The sequence below is a fragment of the Anomaloglossus baeobatrachus genome, chromosome 3 (genome assembly GCF_048569485.1).
Source record: "Anomaloglossus baeobatrachus isolate aAnoBae1 chromosome 3, aAnoBae1.hap1, whole genome shotgun sequence".
Lineage (NCBI taxonomy): Eukaryota > Metazoa > Chordata > Amphibia > Anura > Aromobatidae > Anomaloglossus > Anomaloglossus baeobatrachus.
The window spans coordinates 43450868-43469506 of NC_134355.1; the positions used below are offsets into that span (position 1 = coordinate 43450868).

Consider the following 18639-nt stretch of genomic DNA (forward strand, 5'->3'; position numbering starts at 1 on the left):
AGTTCTCTTCTCTAAGAAGTCCCTCTCTCCTATTATGTCCATGTCTTATCTTTTTTTTGTCTGTTCCGCTTTAATATTTAAGCAGTAGATTATCACTTTGATCCCATTTGCTTTTTAATCTTGTTTTTTTCATTTATATCTAGGGAGCAATTCACAGCCTCTTAAGTTTCTTTTGGATACATCAATGTTTTCTTCTGTTATCTGAATTACTTTTTTTCCTAATTTGTAATGTCTGATTGTTCTCTACAATTTCTGAATTGTTTTGAGTCAGAGAAATTTGCCACTTCTTCCATATATAAAGAAAAAACAAAAAAACCCACCAAAAATAAAAAAAAAGACAAACACGTGCACCTTTACTTGTAGAATAACTTTGTATTTAAATTCGTAATTACAGTGACATTAACAGGGAACAAAACAAAAGAATGTCGTTAACACAATAAATAACTGAAATTCCAGGTAAAATTCCACTGCAGAAAAAGGAATAAACCCCCAAAGAATAAAAAGAGTAAAAATCACTTTAGAACACAAATTAAAAAGCCAAAACTTTAAAACATTTTATCCAAAGAAAGAGGACATCGATATACAGTTGTAGTCGCCCTATGTTACTGATCAAGTGTAAAAGCGTCATAGTAGAAAGAAAATGTAATTCTAGGATTTCCTACGCATAACTGCAGTATATAATAATCTATATCTGGGTCAGACAGTGGATGACAATTCTGAAAACGTTGAGGTTATGACAACTGGAAGATAATGGGTAGATATATAATATCTAATATAATCATGGTAGTGATCAATTTTATATCAGCTTATACGGTTACTCCCAATTTACGAGTGGCACGACACAAGCGTGAACTGGAAATATGGAGTCACATTCAAGCTGCTGGAAAGGTTTTCTTAGAGGCCGCCAGGTTACTCTGTGGGCTTCTTATTAAAGTACATGAAAATCTTCTTTGCGGAATCTGGAGCTGAAGCCTGAAGAAAGCAAAAGAGGAAAAAGAAAGCATGATATTTAAACAATACTATGACCAAAAGAACAAACAAATGTGACGCCCTGGCCTATCAGGTCATCACAGGGTATTGTGCAGTCTGCCCTTCTACGGCCTGAGGGGGGAGAGAGAGAGAGATAGATCGATAGATAGATAGATAGATAGATAGATAGATAGATAGAGAGAGAGGAGAGAGAGACAGAGACAGAGAAAGAGAGAGAGAGAGAGAGAGAAAAAAAAAAAAAAAAAGAAAAAAAGGAGGGGAGAAAAAAAAAAAGGAGGAGGAGAGGAGAGAAACAAAAAAGAGGAGAGAAAGAAAGAGAAAGAGAAAGAAAGAGCGAGCGAGGTCAGGAGCCGGGCTCTGAGACTACTCGGTAGCAGACGGTCTGGGCCTTGTAGGAGCTGGACCCCGGTCAAAGGGGATCATGACAAGGGGCACGGGCTGTCGAGGAGGACAGCCGGCAGCCTTGTGCCATCATTGGGCAGGGGCCAGGGCACGACGGGGTACGTGGACCCTAGGTCAGAGTAGCTTCAGGCGTCCTGACAATTTACCCGACGAGGACAGAGCCTTCAAGATCCGTTCTCCACCTACTCTAAAATCAGGGTACTAGTGCAACGAGGGGGATAGGACTTTCCACTACACGGTCCAGAAAATCTCAAGCATGAACCCTGAGAGCAAGCTCATCCAGTTAGCCACACTGGGGAGCAGGACCAGACTAGTTTCAGACTAAAAAAAAGAGAATTTTGTTTACTTACCGTAAATTCTTTTTCTTATAGTTCCGACATGGGAGACCCAAACCATGGGTGTATAGCTTCTGCCTCCGGAGGACACACAAAGTACTACACTCAAACGTGTAGCTCCTCCCTCCGGGCTATATACACCCCCTGGATGACAATCTACCCAGTTCAGTGCAAAAGCTGAAGGAGGACATCCACCCATAAGTAGAGAGAGTAAAACTCGGAATAACCAGAACTCTGACTACTAACAACAGCCGGTGAAACACACGGAACAAAAAAACTGCCAACAGGCAACAGGGAGGGAGCTGGGTCTCCCATGTCGGAACTATAAGAAAAAGAATTTACGGTAAGTAAACAAAATTCTCTTTTTCTTTATCGTTCCTTATGGGAGACCCAAACCATGGGACGTTCCAAAGCAGTCCATGGGTGGGAATAAACCAAACTGAGAAGTAGGCAAAACCTAACTTCACAAATGGGCGACAGCCGCCTGAAGAATGCGTCTGCCCAAGCTCGCATCTGCCGAAGCATGAGCATGCACTTGGTAGTGCTTCGAAAAAGTGTGCAGACTGGACCACGTGGCAGCCTGACAAACCTGCTGAGCCGTAGCCTGGTGCCTGAAAGCCCAGGAGGCACCGACAGCTCTGGTCGAGTGCGCCTTAATCCCTGGCGGGGGAGGCACCTGAGAACACTGGTAGGCATCGGTGATAGCCGACCTGATCCAACGAGCTAGGGTCGGTTTAGAAGCAGCGAGACCCTTGCGCTGACCAGTGGTTAGCACAAAAAGTGAGGTGCACCGCCTAAAAACGGCGGTGCGTGACACAGATTCGGAGCACCCGCACCAAATCCAAGGTATGCAACGCCTTTTCAAAGCGATGCACAGGGGCCGGACAAAGAGAAGGCAATGAAATGTCCTGGTTAAGGTGGAAAGGAGACACCACCTTAGGGAGAAAGTCCGGAGACGGACGAAGAACCACCTTGTCTTGGTGAAACACCAAAAAGGGGGATTCCGAAGAGAGCGCAGCCAAATCAGAAACTCTCCTGAGAGAAGTTATGGCTACTAGAAAAACAACTTTCTGTGAAAGTCTAAACAAGGGAACCTCCCTGAGAGGCTCAAAGGGGGGTTTCTGTAAGGCCGTGAGGACCAGATTAAGATCCCAGGGATCCAAGGGCCGCTGGTAAGGAGGAATGATGTGAGATGCGCCCTGCATGAAGGTGCGCACCTGAGCCAGTCGGGCGATACGCCGCTGGAACAATACCGACAGAGCCGACACCTGTCCCTTGAGGGAATTGAGGGACAGTCCTAGCTGTAGACCGGACTGTAGAAAAGACAGGATGGTCGGCAAGGAGAACGGCCAAGGAGCATGGTCGGAAGAGCGACACCAGGACAGGAAAATCCTCCAAGTCCTGTGGTAAATCTTGGCCGAGGAAGACTTCCGAGCCTGAGTCATGGTGGAGATGACCTCAGAGGGAATGCCTGAAGCCGTCAGGATCCAGGACTCAAGAGCCACGCCGTCAATCTGAGAGCCGCAGAATTCTGGCGGAAGAACGGACCTTGAGAGAGAAGGTCTGGGCGGTCCGGGAGGTGCCACGGCACCTCTACGGACAGACGGAGCAGGTCTGGGTACCAAGCTCGCCTGGGCCAGTCCGGAGCAATGAGTATGACTCGACGGCCCTCCATTCTGATCTTGCGCAGAACCCTGGGCAAGAGCGCTAGAGGGGGAAACACATAGGCCAGACGGAACTGAGACCAATCTTGAACCAGTGCGTCTGCTGCGAAGGCTTGAGGATCGTGGGAGTGCGCCACGTAAACCGGAACCTTGTTGTTGTGCCGGGATGCCATTAGATCCACTTCCGGAGTGCCCCACTTGCGGCAGATTGATCTGAACACTGACGGATGCAGGGCCCACTCGCCGCTGTCCACGGTTTGACGGCTGAGGTAATCGGCCTCCCAGTTTTCCACGCCTGGGATGTGGACTGCAGATATGGTGGACTTTGAGTCCTCCGTCCACTGGAGGATTTGTTGAACCTCCGACATCGCCAGACGGCTGTGAGTCCCGCCCTGGTGATTGATGTAGGCAACCGCTGTCGCGTTGTCCGACTGAACTCGAATGTGCCTGCCCGCCAACAGGTGGTGAAAGGCTAGGAGAGCTAGAAACACAGCTCTGATCTCCAGCACATTGATCGAGAGGGCTGATTCGGACGGAGTCCAAGTGCCCTGTGCTCGGTGATCGAGAAATACTGCTCCCCAACCGGAGAGGCTGGCATCCGTGGTGAGGATCACCCAGGACGGAGTCAGGAAGGAGCGTCCCTGAGACAGAGAGAGGGGCCGAAGCCACCACTGAAGGGAGCTCCTGGTCTGTGACGACAGAGCCACCTGCCTGTGCAAGGAAGAGATCCGCTTGTCCCAACAGCGGAGAATGTCCAGCTGCAGGGGACGCAGATGGAACTAAGCAAAGGGGACCGCTTCCATGGACGCCACCATCTGACCCAGCACCTGCATGAGGTGTCTGATGGAATGACGGCGGTGCTTCAACAGAGAGCGCACCGCCAGACGAAGGGACTGCTGTTTGACTAAGGGCAACTTGACAAGTTCCGGCAGAGTCTCGAATTGCATCCCTAGGTACAAAAGCACCTGGGTCGGGGTCAGAGTGGACTTGGGCAGGTTGACAAGCCACCCGAACTGAACTAGCGTGGCGAGAGTGAGAGAGACACTCCGCTGGCAGTCTGCACTGGATGAGGCCTTGACTAGAAGGTCGTCCAGGTAAGGAATCACTGCCAACCCCTGGAGGTGCAGGACCGCAACCACTGCTGCCATGACCTTGGTGAATACTCGAGGGGCCGTGGCTAAGCCGAAGGGGAGAGCCACGAATTGGAAATGTTCCTCTCCGATCGCAAAGCGTAGCCAACGCTGGTGTGAAACCGCAATAGGCACATGCAGATAGGCATCCCTGATGTCGATGGATGCCAGAAAATCTCCTTGGGTCATTGAGGCAATGACCGATCTCAGAGATTCCATGCGAAAGTGCCGCACCTGAACATGCTTGTTGAGAAGCTTGAGATCCAGGATGGGTCGGAAGGAACCGTCCTTTTTGGGGACTAGAAAGAGGTTTGAGTAGAAACCGCTGAACCGTTCCCGGGCGGGAACCGGAACAATTACACCGTTGGCCTGCAGGGATGCCACGGCCTGAGAGAAGGCAGCGGCGGCTTTGGAGCAGGGGGGGGTGGACAGAAAAAATCTGTTTGGCGGGCTGGAAGAAAATTCTATCCTGTAGCCGTGGGAGATGATATCCCGCACCCACTGATCGGAGACGTGTTGCAACCACACGTCGCCAAAGTGGGAGAGCCTGCCACCGACCAAGGACGTTGCTGGCGCGGCCAGATAGTCACGAGGAGGCTGCCTTAGTGGCAGCGGCTCCTCCGGTCTTTTGAGGACGCGGCTTTGCGCGCCAGTTGGATTTACGATCCTTGGCTGCGGTAGTGGACGAGGCCGAGGGCTTAGAGGATGACAAGTTAGAGGAACGAAAGGAACGAAACCTCGATTGGTTCCTGCCCTGGACAGGTTTCTTGGCTTTAGTTTGTGGCAAGGAAGTACTCTTCCCGCCAGTAGCTTCCTTAATTATGTCATCCAGCTGTTCCCCAAACAGCCGGGACCAGGCAAAAGAGAGACTCGCAAGGTACTTCTTAGAGGAAGCGTCTGCTTTCCACTCTCGAAGCCACAAGATCCTGCGGATCGCGAGGGAGTTAGCGGAGGCCACCGCCGTGCGGTGAGAAGCCTCCAGGATGGCAGACATGGCGTAGGATGCAAAAGCCGAAGCTTGAGAAGTTAAGGCATCAGTCTCAGGAATAGAGTCCCTGGAGAGGGAATGAATCTCCGCCAGAGAGGCAGAGACTGCCTTAAGAGCCCACACTGCCGCAAAAGACGGGGAGAACGAGGCTCCTGCCGCCTCATATACAGACTTGGCCAGAAGGTCAACCTGGCGGTCAGTGGGATCCTTAAGAGAAGTGCCATCAGCCACAGCTACGACTGTGCGGGCTGAGATTCTGGACACCGGAGGGTCTACCTTTGGGGACTGGGCCCAGTCCTTAACCACCTCTGGTGGAAAAGGAAAACGGTCATCTGAACTACGCTTCGGAAAACGTTTGTCAGGACAGGCCCTGGGCTTGTTAACAGTGGTGTGAAAGCTGGAGTGGTTAAAAAACATACTCCTAGGTTTCTTAGGAGAGGTAAACTGGTGTACCTCTACCAGAGAGGGTTGTTCCTCTGACTCTTGTGGGTTGAGGTTCAGTACGGAGTTAATGGACGCAATCAAGTCACTAACATCCGCATCACCCTCAGACAAGTCAATGGGGTACATAGAGGCAGCGTCTGAGCCCACAGTAAACGAATCCTCCTCGCCCTGCACCTCGGCTTGTGAATCAGAGCCGTGGGACGAGGAAGGAGAAGGTTCCCTGCGTCTCCGTTTAGGGGGACGGGTCCTAGGACATGCTCTAAGGGCTCTGCAGAGCTCGGAGCCGCAGAGGCACCCTGAGAAGGGGGCTGATGCATGGACAGCAGTGTCCGGGACAGCTGCCCCATGGAGTCGGCAAAGGACTGGGAAATAGCTTGTGAAAAGGAAGCTACCCAAGCCGGGGGTTCAGCCACCGGGGTTGGAGCAGCCGGAGGGACCCCTGAGGAGGCTCCAGGCTGAGACACAAACATGTTAGCACAGGCATCACAATGTGGGTATGTGCTTGGCTCTGGCAGAATGAGCTTACAAGCAGTGCATATAGCGTACATGTTTGCAGCCTTGCTTCGGGTGACAGACATGCTGCTGAGGTGGAAGCTCTGCAGCAAGAATACACTCCTGTAGAATGCCCTGAGAGTGTAATAAAAGTCCACAACCGAAGGTTGTGGCTTACCAGCCCGCTCTCTGTGTGCCCTCCGGATTTCACCGCTCAAAGACCATGTGAAGCGTCAGCCTTCCTAACAGTATGCAGCATCCAGCGCCTTCCAGTGTAAGAACGCTGAGAAAATGGCGCTGGGAGAAGGAGGGGGGGCGTGTATAAGCCCCAGAGCGGGAAAAACGGAGGGCAGAGAGATACAGGGAGAGATACAGGGGAGGGAACATCTCCCCAGAGAGGAGTGCCCTCCCCTCTGCTGGTCGGGTGGTGGGCGGCGCTGTATGCAAAACATGCAGAGAAGCCGAAACCGAAACTAGGCCCAAACTGAAGCCGGGGCCTAGATTTTAAAATGCGGCCGACGAGCAGGCACCTTTGGCGCGGTTCTCAGGGGAAACCCCCAGAACCGGCCGGAATTTACAGTAACGCTAAAACACATACTGTCCCCCCAATAAAAGTACCCGGGACCCCTGAAAAACGTCTCAATACTTAGCTTTTGAGACGCAGGGCCATGTCCCCGAGTGGGGGTTAAACGCTCCTTCCAGCAGGGACCAGACAGGGCTGCGGATGGAGACCGGTCTTCTGCAAGCAGAGAGGACCGTGGAAGCTCCCACTTCAAACCAGAGCCTCGACAGAGGATGTGAAGGAGCGCGGCATGTGAAGGCTCCAGCCTTATAAAGTCAACCTTAACAGCACCCCGACAGAGTGGGGTGTGAAGGGACATGCCGGGAGTCCAGACTGGACCCGCTTTTCTTCCAAATCTTTAAAAATTAAAATAAAAATGAAAAAAAAATATCAGAGAATGCAAGTGTGTGATCCTCCTGAAACACAAAGCATTGAACTGGGTAGATTGTCATCCAGGGGGTGTATATAGCCCGGAGGGAGGAGCTACACGTTTGAGTGTAGTACTTTGTGTGTCCTCCGGAGGCAGAAGCTATACACCCATGGTTTGGGTCTCCCATAAGGAACGATAAAGAAAGGGACCAACTAGAAGACAAGGTGCAACGGAAAAAGGTCACAGGCCAACAGGCAACAGCAACGAGCACAGGACCCTCTCAGCGGCAGAGGTGTCCAGAACTATGGTTTACTACAGTTGTCGGTGTCAGCGTTATTGGACTGAGTACGCAAGTGACCCTTACCGGCCCAACGGCACCTCCCTGTCACCTTCACCGAGTCCCAGGGCATCCCCCTACCCGGGAGGGGTGAAACACCCAGCTGCCCATACCATCGCCACCGGGTACTCCCAATTGCAGCGGTGGTACTCCACCTTACCATGCATCACGGGTGGCGTCACAAACTATCCACACCATCCCCTGTACATAATCCCCTTGGTTTGAGGAGCCGCACAACCCCCGGGTCCGGAGCCCTATCGAGCCACTGCGGATCCGGATCCGAGCAACCCGGCTGCTGACGCGGGGGCGGCACACCCTCAAAACCCCCACACATTAGTTGTGATCAAAATATGCTTTAGTATAGTGTCCTGGGAGATGTAGTTCAAGAAAGTCTCGATACCACAGAGGGCTCCTTACAATTTGGCTATATCCGCAATCATCCAAGTCTGCAGCAATGGCAACTATGGTTCCACAAAAGTGGACTATGCCCAATTTTAGGTAATCAAGATTCTTTATAACCCCATGCACAGTTTTGCACAAGTGTCATGAAAAAAAAGGGGTATTTAGTAAGATGTAACCAAAGTTGGGCCATTGGTATGGGCAAACTTTTTGGTGTACAATACACAAGACACCAGTTGAATTGGCACGGGGAAGACAAGTGTAACGAGTTGCATCGTGTTCACTTGCCAGACCTGTGCATGAAAATAAAGAAACATTAACTCTTCCATCGATCCAGATTGGTTAATAGCACGACTTTGAAAACCCATCTTCTACCGCTTTCTGTTATCTGCCAAACCCAGGGCTGCAGCTGTTAACCTGGACTGTACATGCGTTTAAAGGGGTTATGACTTGCACAACTTCTATAGGCGAGTTTGATTTTAAATTATTACTTTTTCCCTTCTGGGGTAAGACCCTACTTGCGCTTTTTTCCACAGCTTTTTATATTTAATGGTAGTAGTCAAGTGAGTACCGTATTTTTTGGACTATAAGGCGCACCGGATTATAAGGCGCATTAGCAATGAGAGCCTGCTAAGGCACCTAGGTTCATATATAAGGCGCATCGGATTATAAGCCCCAGCGCATTAACTTCATGACAGCTGCGAAAAGGCCGGGGTGCAATCCGGACTTCAGATGAGAGCACCGGAGATCAGCAGCTGTTATGAACTGAACCGCAATCGCCGGGGAATCACTCGGCACTCGCGGTACAGTCTAGGCTGCGGTCTGGAGCTCGGGTGAGGCCTACGGAGTGCACTGCAGATACCTGAATCCAGGCCTGGCATTACTGGAGATTCCTCCGGTAGTCAGTCCGACGCTGCTTTTATATACAGCATGTTAGAATGCTGTACATAAGAGCGCAGGCCGCACTTTAGAAAAAACACTTTACTCCCCTAAATCTGTCGCTCCGCTGCTGGTTGATCAGATGGGCGACGCTGTTCTCCGGGACCGGCGCCTCCTCTCTCGGCCATCTTGCTCCTCTGTCTTCTGAAGCCTGTGTGCGTGACGTGTCCACGTCAAATATATCTTTGTACCGTGTTAGCCAGTAGAGATAAAAAAATTGTTTAAAAGAACAGAGAGTCCTCAGTGGTTGATACCTTTTAATGGCTAACTGAAAAGATGGTAATAATTGCAAGCTTTCGAGACTACTCAGGTCTCTTCATCAGGCATGTCCACGTCATACACTCGCCGGCACTGAGGTCCTGCGCAGGCACCCTTTGATCTGCCCTGCTCAGGGCAGATCAAAGTATGGTATTGTAGTGTGCCTGCGCAGGACCTCAGTGACGGAGAGTGTGTGTGACGTGGACGAGTCATGCACACAGGCTTCAGAAGACAGAGGAGCAAGATAGCCGAAAGAGGAGGCGCCGGTCCCAGAGAACAGCGCGGCCCATCTGATCAACCAGCACCGGAGCGACCGGTTTAGGTGAATAAGCATGTCTCTTAACAAGAGGCATAATGCTCGCTTGTATTCATATACAAGGCGCTCCGGACTATAAGGCGCACTTTCGATTTCTGAGAAAATCATAGGCTTTTATGTGCGTCTTATAGTCCAAAAAATACGGTAAATTATAGGGTTGCTGCAATCATGTGCGCTGTGGCCTCGTGGTCTAAAAATGCAGCACTGTGATAAGAGGAGGGTTAAAGTGAACCTCTCAGGCCCAATATGCACCCAGACCCATGAGCAGTTCTGGGTGCATATTTCTAATCCTTGCATCAAGTAGCATACATAGATATCTTTAGAAAAAGTATTTCTAAAAATTCTTTATATGCTAATGAGGACAGGGACTAGTCTGCCCTCTTAGCATATTAGCACACCGTCCGGAAGGATGAATCTGGTGCTAAGCCATGCTATTACCAAACAAATCGATATTGATTATTCCATGTATTTTATTCTTTGTACAGGTCAACACGTTTCGGAGATTGCAGTCTCCTTCCTCAGGACATCAAAGATTACTGCAATCTCCAAAACACGTTGACCTGTACAAAGGATAAAATACATGGAATAATGGTTCTGGGTGCATCTTGCACCTGACAGGTTCCCTTTAACACTAGACGTCCCAGGAATTTCGAGCTCCAGAGGGTTTCAATGGTAGAAATGTTAAATGACCCCTCTCTGGGACTTCTAGTGTTAAGCATACTTATGACAGTACACACCAGGCTATAGTATTTTTTAGGAGGAGATTTTATCCAGAAATGGATGACGCCTCTAATCCAAAGACCTCACGCAGGGAGCTTCATCTTTGATCCAGTGGTGGCTGCTAGAACTATCTTCACAGGAGGTCTGAGCTTGGCATCATTAATATATACACAAAAAGTAATATATCCAGCAACAGCCAATTCAGACATTTCTGCTAATTAGACGCCATGTCTAAGATGTGTGAACGTGCTTGGAACTTGCAGAAACATTCACATGTACGTAAAAGAATAGAGTTGCAGAAAGAAACATATCTCGTGATGAACGAATAGTTAAGATCGTCAGGTTTGGATTATTCGTACCTAGTACTATTCCAGTGCTCTAATAACAAACCTAATGCAAGTCAATGGGGAACCTGAGCATTTTTTTTCTGGGAAATCTTCAAGAAAAATCCTCGTGTTCTTCATTGACTTGCATTAGGTTTGTTATTCGTGACAAATACTGGAATAGCACTAGGTATTCGGTATGAATAATACAAACATCTTATAGTTCGTGATGAGTGCACGGTATCATTACAAGGAGACATACTTACAGATTTGGGAGAGTTTGCTATGCTTTTTGCCGGAGTCTTTTTCGCACTACTTGATGATGGGCTCTGTGTTACTTTACTACATGTCGAGGACTTATCAGATTTTATCTTGCTCCCCATCGCACACAACCAGTTCTTCTCAGGGGTGCAGTTTTCTTTGTTTTGCGGTCCAGTTCGTAGAAGGGAGTGGGATTTAATGGGACAGTCTGGTACGTCTATGGGAGCAGGTCTCAGATCTCCCTTGCTCAGATCTGCAAGTGTTCGACACCTTGTGTCCGTGCCGTCGTCCTCCTCCTCCGCAGAGCACAGCTCCACATTCAGCTTTGTCTTCTTCGCGCCCGGTTCCAGCTCCATCACACACTTACAATGTGTTAAGCATTCATGTTCTGTATCCTCGCAGCTCGTCTCCAGACGTCTCTTCGCCTTCTTCTCCAGGGTTGATGGAGCTCTAGAATCGGATCCTGCAGGGTGCTGCTCTATGGGAGTAAATGCCTTGCGAGGAGATGGGGTCTTGTGATCTGATTTAACTGACCTAGGTGTACGGGTGATCCAGTTTTTAATGGTTAGTCTAGAAGCAGACTGCTGCTGGGGAGATGGGGTCGAGGGCTCTCTTTGACGCGGAGGGGTATGCAGTCTCTGTATTTGCAAGAATGGGGATGTTGGCGTGCTTGAAGAAATTGGGAGCTCCCCACCATAAGAGGAGGCACAGGTAGCTGGCGTTGGTGAAGGCATAACAAGAGGGTTTCGCATTTTGGAGGATTTTGCAGGGGTGCGGTGTACAGCAGCTGTGAGGGCAGGAAGAGAAGAGGAAAAAAAAAAAAAGTTAGATCTTTAACAATTTTACCATTTATTACTTTGCATTACTTTTCAGACTACGAAGAACTTTTGACTTTATTGTACTTTTTCCAATAACTTCAAAACTGTTTAATAGATGTGCACGGCTCATGTTCAAAGAGAAGCCAATAGATTTGTGACGTTACATGACTTCTGTTGCACTTTCAGTGTACAATTCTGCTTTTCGACTCAAATATCCAAAAAACAAACCATGTCTGAAAAAAATATAGCTGCCGATAACCGGTTATAATGCCCTCTGTTAAATTGCCTACTATGTAAGAGTTACATCCATTGCTACTTGCCAAGACTTGTGTAATTACAACTCCCAGCAAGTATGCAAAGCAACAGGTTAACACACACAAAAAAAAAAACCAAAAACAAACCACAACTACTCAAACGTTTGGGATTTTTGGCTTTCGGGTGAAATTTATTTAAAAACTTAAAAAGTTCGGTCTACAGTGATATTTTATCTTGACAGTCGGACATTTCAGTAGAAGCAGCAATGGTGATTTCCTCATCTCAAACAATTTATTGAAAAAAAAACAAAAGCCAACACCAGTAGCGGTTATAATCCCCAAAATGTCAATGTCAACTTATCACGTGGCCTTCAGTTATTGTCTGTGGAGGTCAGAGTCCCACTCTTCTTGAAGGGCGGCCCTCAGGTCTTTGAGGTTCTGGGGCACAGAGTTGCGGCCTCTACACAGCGACTCCGCTCATCCCATAGGTTTTCTATGGGGTTCAGGTCTGGAGAAAGTGCAGCCGCTCCATCTGAGGCCCCCCAGTCTACAGCAGCCGTTCCCTAATGATGTGACCTCGATGAGCTGGAGGATTGTCCTCCATGAAGAAGGAGTTAGGCTGGTGTTGGTCATGCAGAGGCATAATGACTGCAGTAATGATGTAGTAGTAGGAGCTGTCACTGTGCTATTTGGAGTGTAGGGCTGTTCTGTACTGACTAGACACCAACCCACACTAACATGGCCATCAAAGGCTCGTATGGGGACAACAGTGGCTGATGCACCGCGCTCTCCTTGACATCAACATCATTAATGACCATCTTTTCTGTTCAGTGTGACTAGACTTTCATCCCACTAGCCAGATTCCTACTCCACACTGATGAGGGGCAAATACCCCGAAACGGCTGTCTGTGGATGGATACCATGTTTGGCATAGGTGGTCTCCTTGACTGGAGACTGCCCTTCCCGTGGTTGTTCCTTCCCGGTGAAAGACCTGGCTAGTTTCCTGCCAGCGTTGAGAAACATGTGATGGTGTCTCCACAGGCCTTCTTGCTTTGAATACTTCCCAGGGGGCATTGCTCTAGAATCACTGCGTTGAGAAACACGTGATTGTGTCTCCGCAGTGGTGGATGTTGATCTCCCTAAGGTCAACCATCCTTGCTCACATAGACTTTCATCAGTGACCAGCACGGAGGCCACTGGTCCTTCATCCGGCATAGATGAAGCCTGTGCCTGGTGTGTGGTCAGGTACCTTGCAGGTAGTCTAGCAATCAGGCCTCGCTGATTTAAACTGTTTCAAATGGTCAGACGTGACACTTGGGTGCCTCTCACCTCCCTTGTGTGTGCCTGGAGTTGTGTGGCATTCATTAACCGGTACCACATGGCATTGTCTACAATGAAGCGGTCATCAGTGTGGAACGTGCCAGGAGGATGTCCACGTCTCTGCCTTTCTGTGGTTCTTCCAGTCTGTCTCCGTACAACCTGCTAGTGATACTCTGTGGCTCCAAGCTCAGTGGCCTCTTCAGTCTGAACATCCCGCTTGAAGCCTCGCAATGGTGCAGTTCTGCTGATCAATTGTTAGATGTCATCCTGGTCTCATGTCAGAATGTAACCAGCATGAGGAGGACCGTTTAAGACCAATTCTAATTGAACCCTAAAATGTATTGGACAATTCATGGATCAAAACCTGTCGTGAGTTTTGCAATTAAGCTCCTTGTTAGCGAACAGCAAATTGTGCAAAAAGTCCTGAAACATTGAAAAGTTGAACATGAGCATTCAGAAGTTTAGAGAAGGTCACCTGAAAGGTTAGAGTGGATTATAGGATCATCCTGAAATGTCCCTGAAAGCCAAATATCCCCTAATTTTTTGTGAGTAGTGTATATTATACATGAAGACGCACCAGGATTGTTTTCACTCACCTGTAGATGGAAGTTCAGCCTTCTTAAGAAGAGTCCATCCCACCCTGTTCATGGTCTCCTGCTCCGTACCATTGCTGCCTTCCCTCTTCATTCTCCAGACTCTAATAGTATTATCATCAGAGCAGGTAATGATCTACAGAAAGATTACACAGAAGATGTGCCTGGTTTTCTAGGCATAAAATGCAGAAGTACTTTGCTATAGAGCTTGAAAGTGCTGCGCTGAAGCTGGCTGGCTCAGACAATCTGTACACCTGAACTTCTCCAATGAGGCCTCCGCTGGCAGCGAAGGGTGCCATACTGCCTGCTTAAACTATGAATCTTCAGGAGTAGACAGCCTACCTCCCCCTCCCCTACACCCCCCTAACCACAAGAGGGAAGCCAAAAAGTTAGGGGAGTGGTGCACCCCTCAAAAACACAAGACGTGCGATAAATATCTAAACTGATAGCACGTAGTGTACCAAAGGGCTTGTTATTAGGACACAAATGTTTTGGATTTTGTGCCCCCATATTCCAAATTCAGATACCCACTCCCATAAAAGTGGGAAAGAAGAAAAAAAAAAGAATTTTGTTTACTTACCGTAAATTCTTTTTCTTATAGTTCCGACATGGGAGACCCAGACCATGGGTGTATAGCTTCTGCCTCCGGAGGACACACAAAGTACTACACTAAAAAGTGTAGCTCCTCCGTCCGAGCATATACACCCCCTGGATGACCACATCTAGCCAGTTTAGTGCAAAAGCTGAAGGAGGACATCCACCCACAAGTAGAGATAGAGAAAAACCCGGAACAACCGGAACCTCTGTCTACAACAACAGCCGGTGAAAACACACGGAACAAGAACTGCCAACAGGCAACAGGGAGGGTGCTGGGTCTCCCATGTCGGAACTATAAGAAAAAGAATTTATGGTAAGTAAACAAAATTCTCTTTTTCTTCATCGTTCCTTATGGGAGACCCAGACCATGGGACGTCTCAAAGCAGTCCATGGGTGGGAAATAAACAGAAACTGAGAAGTAGGCAAAACCTAACTTCACAAATGGGCGACAGCCGCCTGAAGGATGCGTCTGCCCAAGCTCGCATCTGCCGAAGCATGAGCATGCACTTGATAGTGCTTCGAAAAGGTGTGCAGACTAGACCAAGTGGCAGCCTGACAGACCTGCTGAGCCGTAGCCTGGTGCCTGAAAGCCCAAGAGGCACCGACAGCTCTGGTCGAGTGTGCCTTGATCCCCGGCGGGGGAGGCACCTGAGTACATTGGTAGGCATCGGATATGGCCGACCTAATCCAACGAGCTAGGGTCGGTTTAGAAGCCGAGAGACCCTTGCGCTGACCTGTGGTCAGCACAAAAAGAGAGGTGCACCGTCTAAGAGCAGCGGTGCGTGACACATAGATCCGAAGCGCCCGCACCAAATCTAACGTATGCAACGCTTTCTCAAAGCGATGAACAGGAACCGGACAAAGGGAAGGCAATGAAATGTCCTGGTTAAGGTGGAAAGGAGACACCACCTTAGGGAGAAAGTCCGGAGTCGGACGGAGAACCACCTTGTCTTGGTGAAAAACCAAAAAGGGTGACTCCGAAGAGAGCGCAGCCAAATCAGAGACTCTCCTGAGAGAAGTTATGGCCACTAGAAAGACCACTTTCTGTGAAAGTCGAAACAAAGAAACCTCCCTAAGAGGCTCAAAGGGGGGTTTCTGCAAGGCCGTGAGGACCAGATTAAGGTCCCAGGAATCCAAAGGCCGCCGATAAGGAGGAATGATGTGAGATGCGCCCTGCATGAAGGTGCGCACCTGGGCCAGTCGGGCGATACACCGCTGGAACAACACTGACAGAGTCGAGACCTGTCCCTTGAGGGAATTGAGGGATAGTCCTAGCTGCAGACCGGACTGTAGAAAGGACAGGATGGTCGGCAAGGAAAAAGGCCAAGGAGCGTGGCCGGAAGAGCGACACCAGGACAGGAAAATTCTCCAAGTCCTGTGGTAAATCCTGGCCGAGGAAGACTTCCGAGCCTGAGTCATAGTGGAGATGACCTCGGAAGGAATGCCTGAAGCCGTCAGGATCCAGGACTCAAGAGCCACGCCGTCAATCTGAGGGCCGCAGAATTCTGGCGGAAAAACGGACCTTGTGAGAGAAGGTCTGGGCGGTCCGGGAGATGCCACGGCGCCTCTACGGACAGACGGAGCAGGTCTGGGTACCAAGCTCGCCTGGGCCAGTCTGGAGCAATGATTATGACCCGACGGCCCTCCATTCTGATCTTGCGCAGGACTCTGGGCAAGAGAGCTAGAGGGGGAAACACGTAGGCCAGACGGAACTGGGACCAATCCTGAACCAGCGCGTCCGCTGCCAAGGCCTGAGGATCGTGGGAGCGAGCCACGTAAACCGGGACCTTGTTGTTGTGCCGGGATGCCATGAGATCCACTTCCGGCGTGCCCCACTTGCGGCAGATTGACCGGAACACTGCCGGATGCAGGGCCCACTCGCCGCTGTCCACGGTTTGACGGCTGAGATAATCTGCCTCCCAGTTTTCTACGCCTGGATGTGGACTGCGGATATGGTGGACTTGGAGTCCTCTGTCCACTGAAGGATACGTTGAACCTCCAACATTGCTAGGCGGCTGCGAGTCCCGCCCTGGTGGTTGATGTAGGCAACCGCTGTCTGACTGGACTCGAATGTGCTTGCCCGCCAACAGGTGGTGAAAAGCTACGAGAGCTAGGAGCACAGCTCTGATTTCCAGCACATTGATTGAGAGGGCTGATTCGGACGGCGTCCAAGTGCCCTGTGCTCTGTGGTGGAGAAACACTGCTCCCCAGCCGGATAGACTGGCATCCGTGGTGAGAATCACTCAGGACGGGATCAGAAAGGAGCGTCCCTGGGATAGAGAGAGGGGCCGAAGCCACCATTGAAGAGAGCTCCTGGTCTGTGGCGACAGAGCCACTAGCCTGTGCAAGGAAGAGGTCCGCTTGTCCCAACAGCGGAGAATGTCCAGCTGCAGAGGACGCAGATGGAACTGGGCAAAGGGAACCGCTTCCATTGACGCCACCATCTGACCCAGCACCTGCATGAGGTGCCTGATGGAATGACGGCGGGGCCTCAACAGAGCGCACCGCCAGATGAAGGGACTGCTGTTTGACTAAGGGCAGCTTCACAAGTGCCGGCAGAGTCTCGAATTGCATCCCTAGGTACGTAAGTTTCTGGGTCGGGGTCAGAGTGGACTTGGGCAGATTGACAAGCCACCCGAATTGAACCAGCGTGGCGAGAGTGAGCGAGACACTCCGCTGACAGTCTGCACTGGATGAAGCCTTGACTAGAAGGTCGTCCAGGTAAGGAATCACTGCCAACCCCTGGAGGTGCAGAACCGCAACCACTGCTGCCATGACCTTGGTGAATACCCGAGGGGCCGTGGCTAACCCGAAGGGGAGAGCCACGAATTGGAAATGTTCCTCTCCGATTGAAAAACGTAGCCAACGCTGGTGCGAAACTGCAATTGGCACATGCAAATAGGCATCTCTGATGTCGATGGATGCTAGAAAATCTCCCTGGGTCATTGAGGCAATGACTGATCGCAGAGATTCCATGCGAAAGTGCCGCACCTGAACATGCTTCTTGAGAAGCTTGAGATCCAGGATGGGCCGGAAGGAACCGTCCTTTTTGGGGACTAGGAAGAGATTTGAGTAGAAACCTCTGAACAGTTCCCGGGCGGGAACTGGTACAATTACTCCGTTGGCCTGCAAGGATGCCACGGCCTGAGAGAAGGCGACGGCCTTAGAGCAGGGGGGAGTGGACAGAAAAAATCTGTTTGGCGGCTGGAAGAGAATTCTATCCTGTAGCCGTGGGAGATGATATCCCGCACCCACTGATCAGAGACGTGTTGAAACCACACGTCGCCAAAGTGGGAGAGCCTGCCACCGACCAAGGACGTTGCTGGCGCGGCCAGATAGTCACGAGGAGGCTGCCTTAGTGGCAGCGGCTCCTCCGTTCTTCTGAGGACGCGGCTTCGTGCGCCAGGTGGGTTTCCGATCCTTGGCTGAGTTAGTGGACGAGGCTGAGGGCTTAGAGGATGACCAGTTAGAGGAACGAAAGGAGCGAAACCTCGACTGGTTCCTGCCCTGGACAGGTTTCCTGGTTTTAGTTTGTGGCAAGGAAGTACTCTTCCCGCCAGTAGCTTCCTTAATAATTTCATCCAGTTGTTCACCGAACAGCCGGGATCCAGCAAAAGGGAGCCCAGCAAGGTACTTCTTGGAAGAAACGTCTGCTTTCCACTCTCGAAGCCACAAGATCCTGCGGATCGCGAGGGAATTAGCGGAAGCCACCGCCGTGCGGTGAGAAGCCTCCAGAATGGCAGACATGGCATAGGATGAAAAAGCCGAAGCCTGGGAAGTTAAGGCAACCATTTCGGGCATAGAGTCCCTGGTGAGGGAATGCATCTCCGCCAGAGAAGCAGAGACGGCCTTAAGAGCCCACACTGCTGCAAAAGATGGGGAGAACGAGGCCCCTGCCGCTTCATATACAGATTTGGCCAGAAGGTCAACCTGGCGGTCAGTGGAATCCTTAAGTGAGGTGCCATCCGCCACAGATACAACTGTCCGGGCTGAGAGCCTAGACACCGGGGGGTCTACCTTTGGTAAGTGAGCCCACTCCTTGACCACCTCTGGTGGAAAGGGAAAATGGTCATCAGAACTACGCTTTGGGAAGCGTTTGTCAGGACAGGCCCTGGGTTTGGTCACAG

General features: G+C 50.3%; 1 protein-coding gene across 1 annotated transcript in view; it reads right to left on the bottom strand.

Annotated features, from left to right (window-relative positions):
* Positions 1–396: 396 nt before the first annotated feature.
* DTL (denticleless E3 ubiquitin protein ligase adapter) overlaps positions 397–18639 on the bottom strand; it is a 68266-nt gene continuing 50023 nt past the window's right edge. Inside the window, exons 13-15 of the mRNA XM_075337992.1 lie at positions 13919–14051; positions 10936–11717; positions 397–972 (exon numbers count right to left, since the gene is read on the bottom strand). Coding sequence (XP_075194107.1) covers positions 910–972; positions 10936–11717; positions 13919–14051 — 978 coding nt within the window. The 3' untranslated portion in view covers positions 397–909. The remainder of the gene's footprint in view (positions 973–10935; positions 11718–13918; positions 14052–18639) is intronic.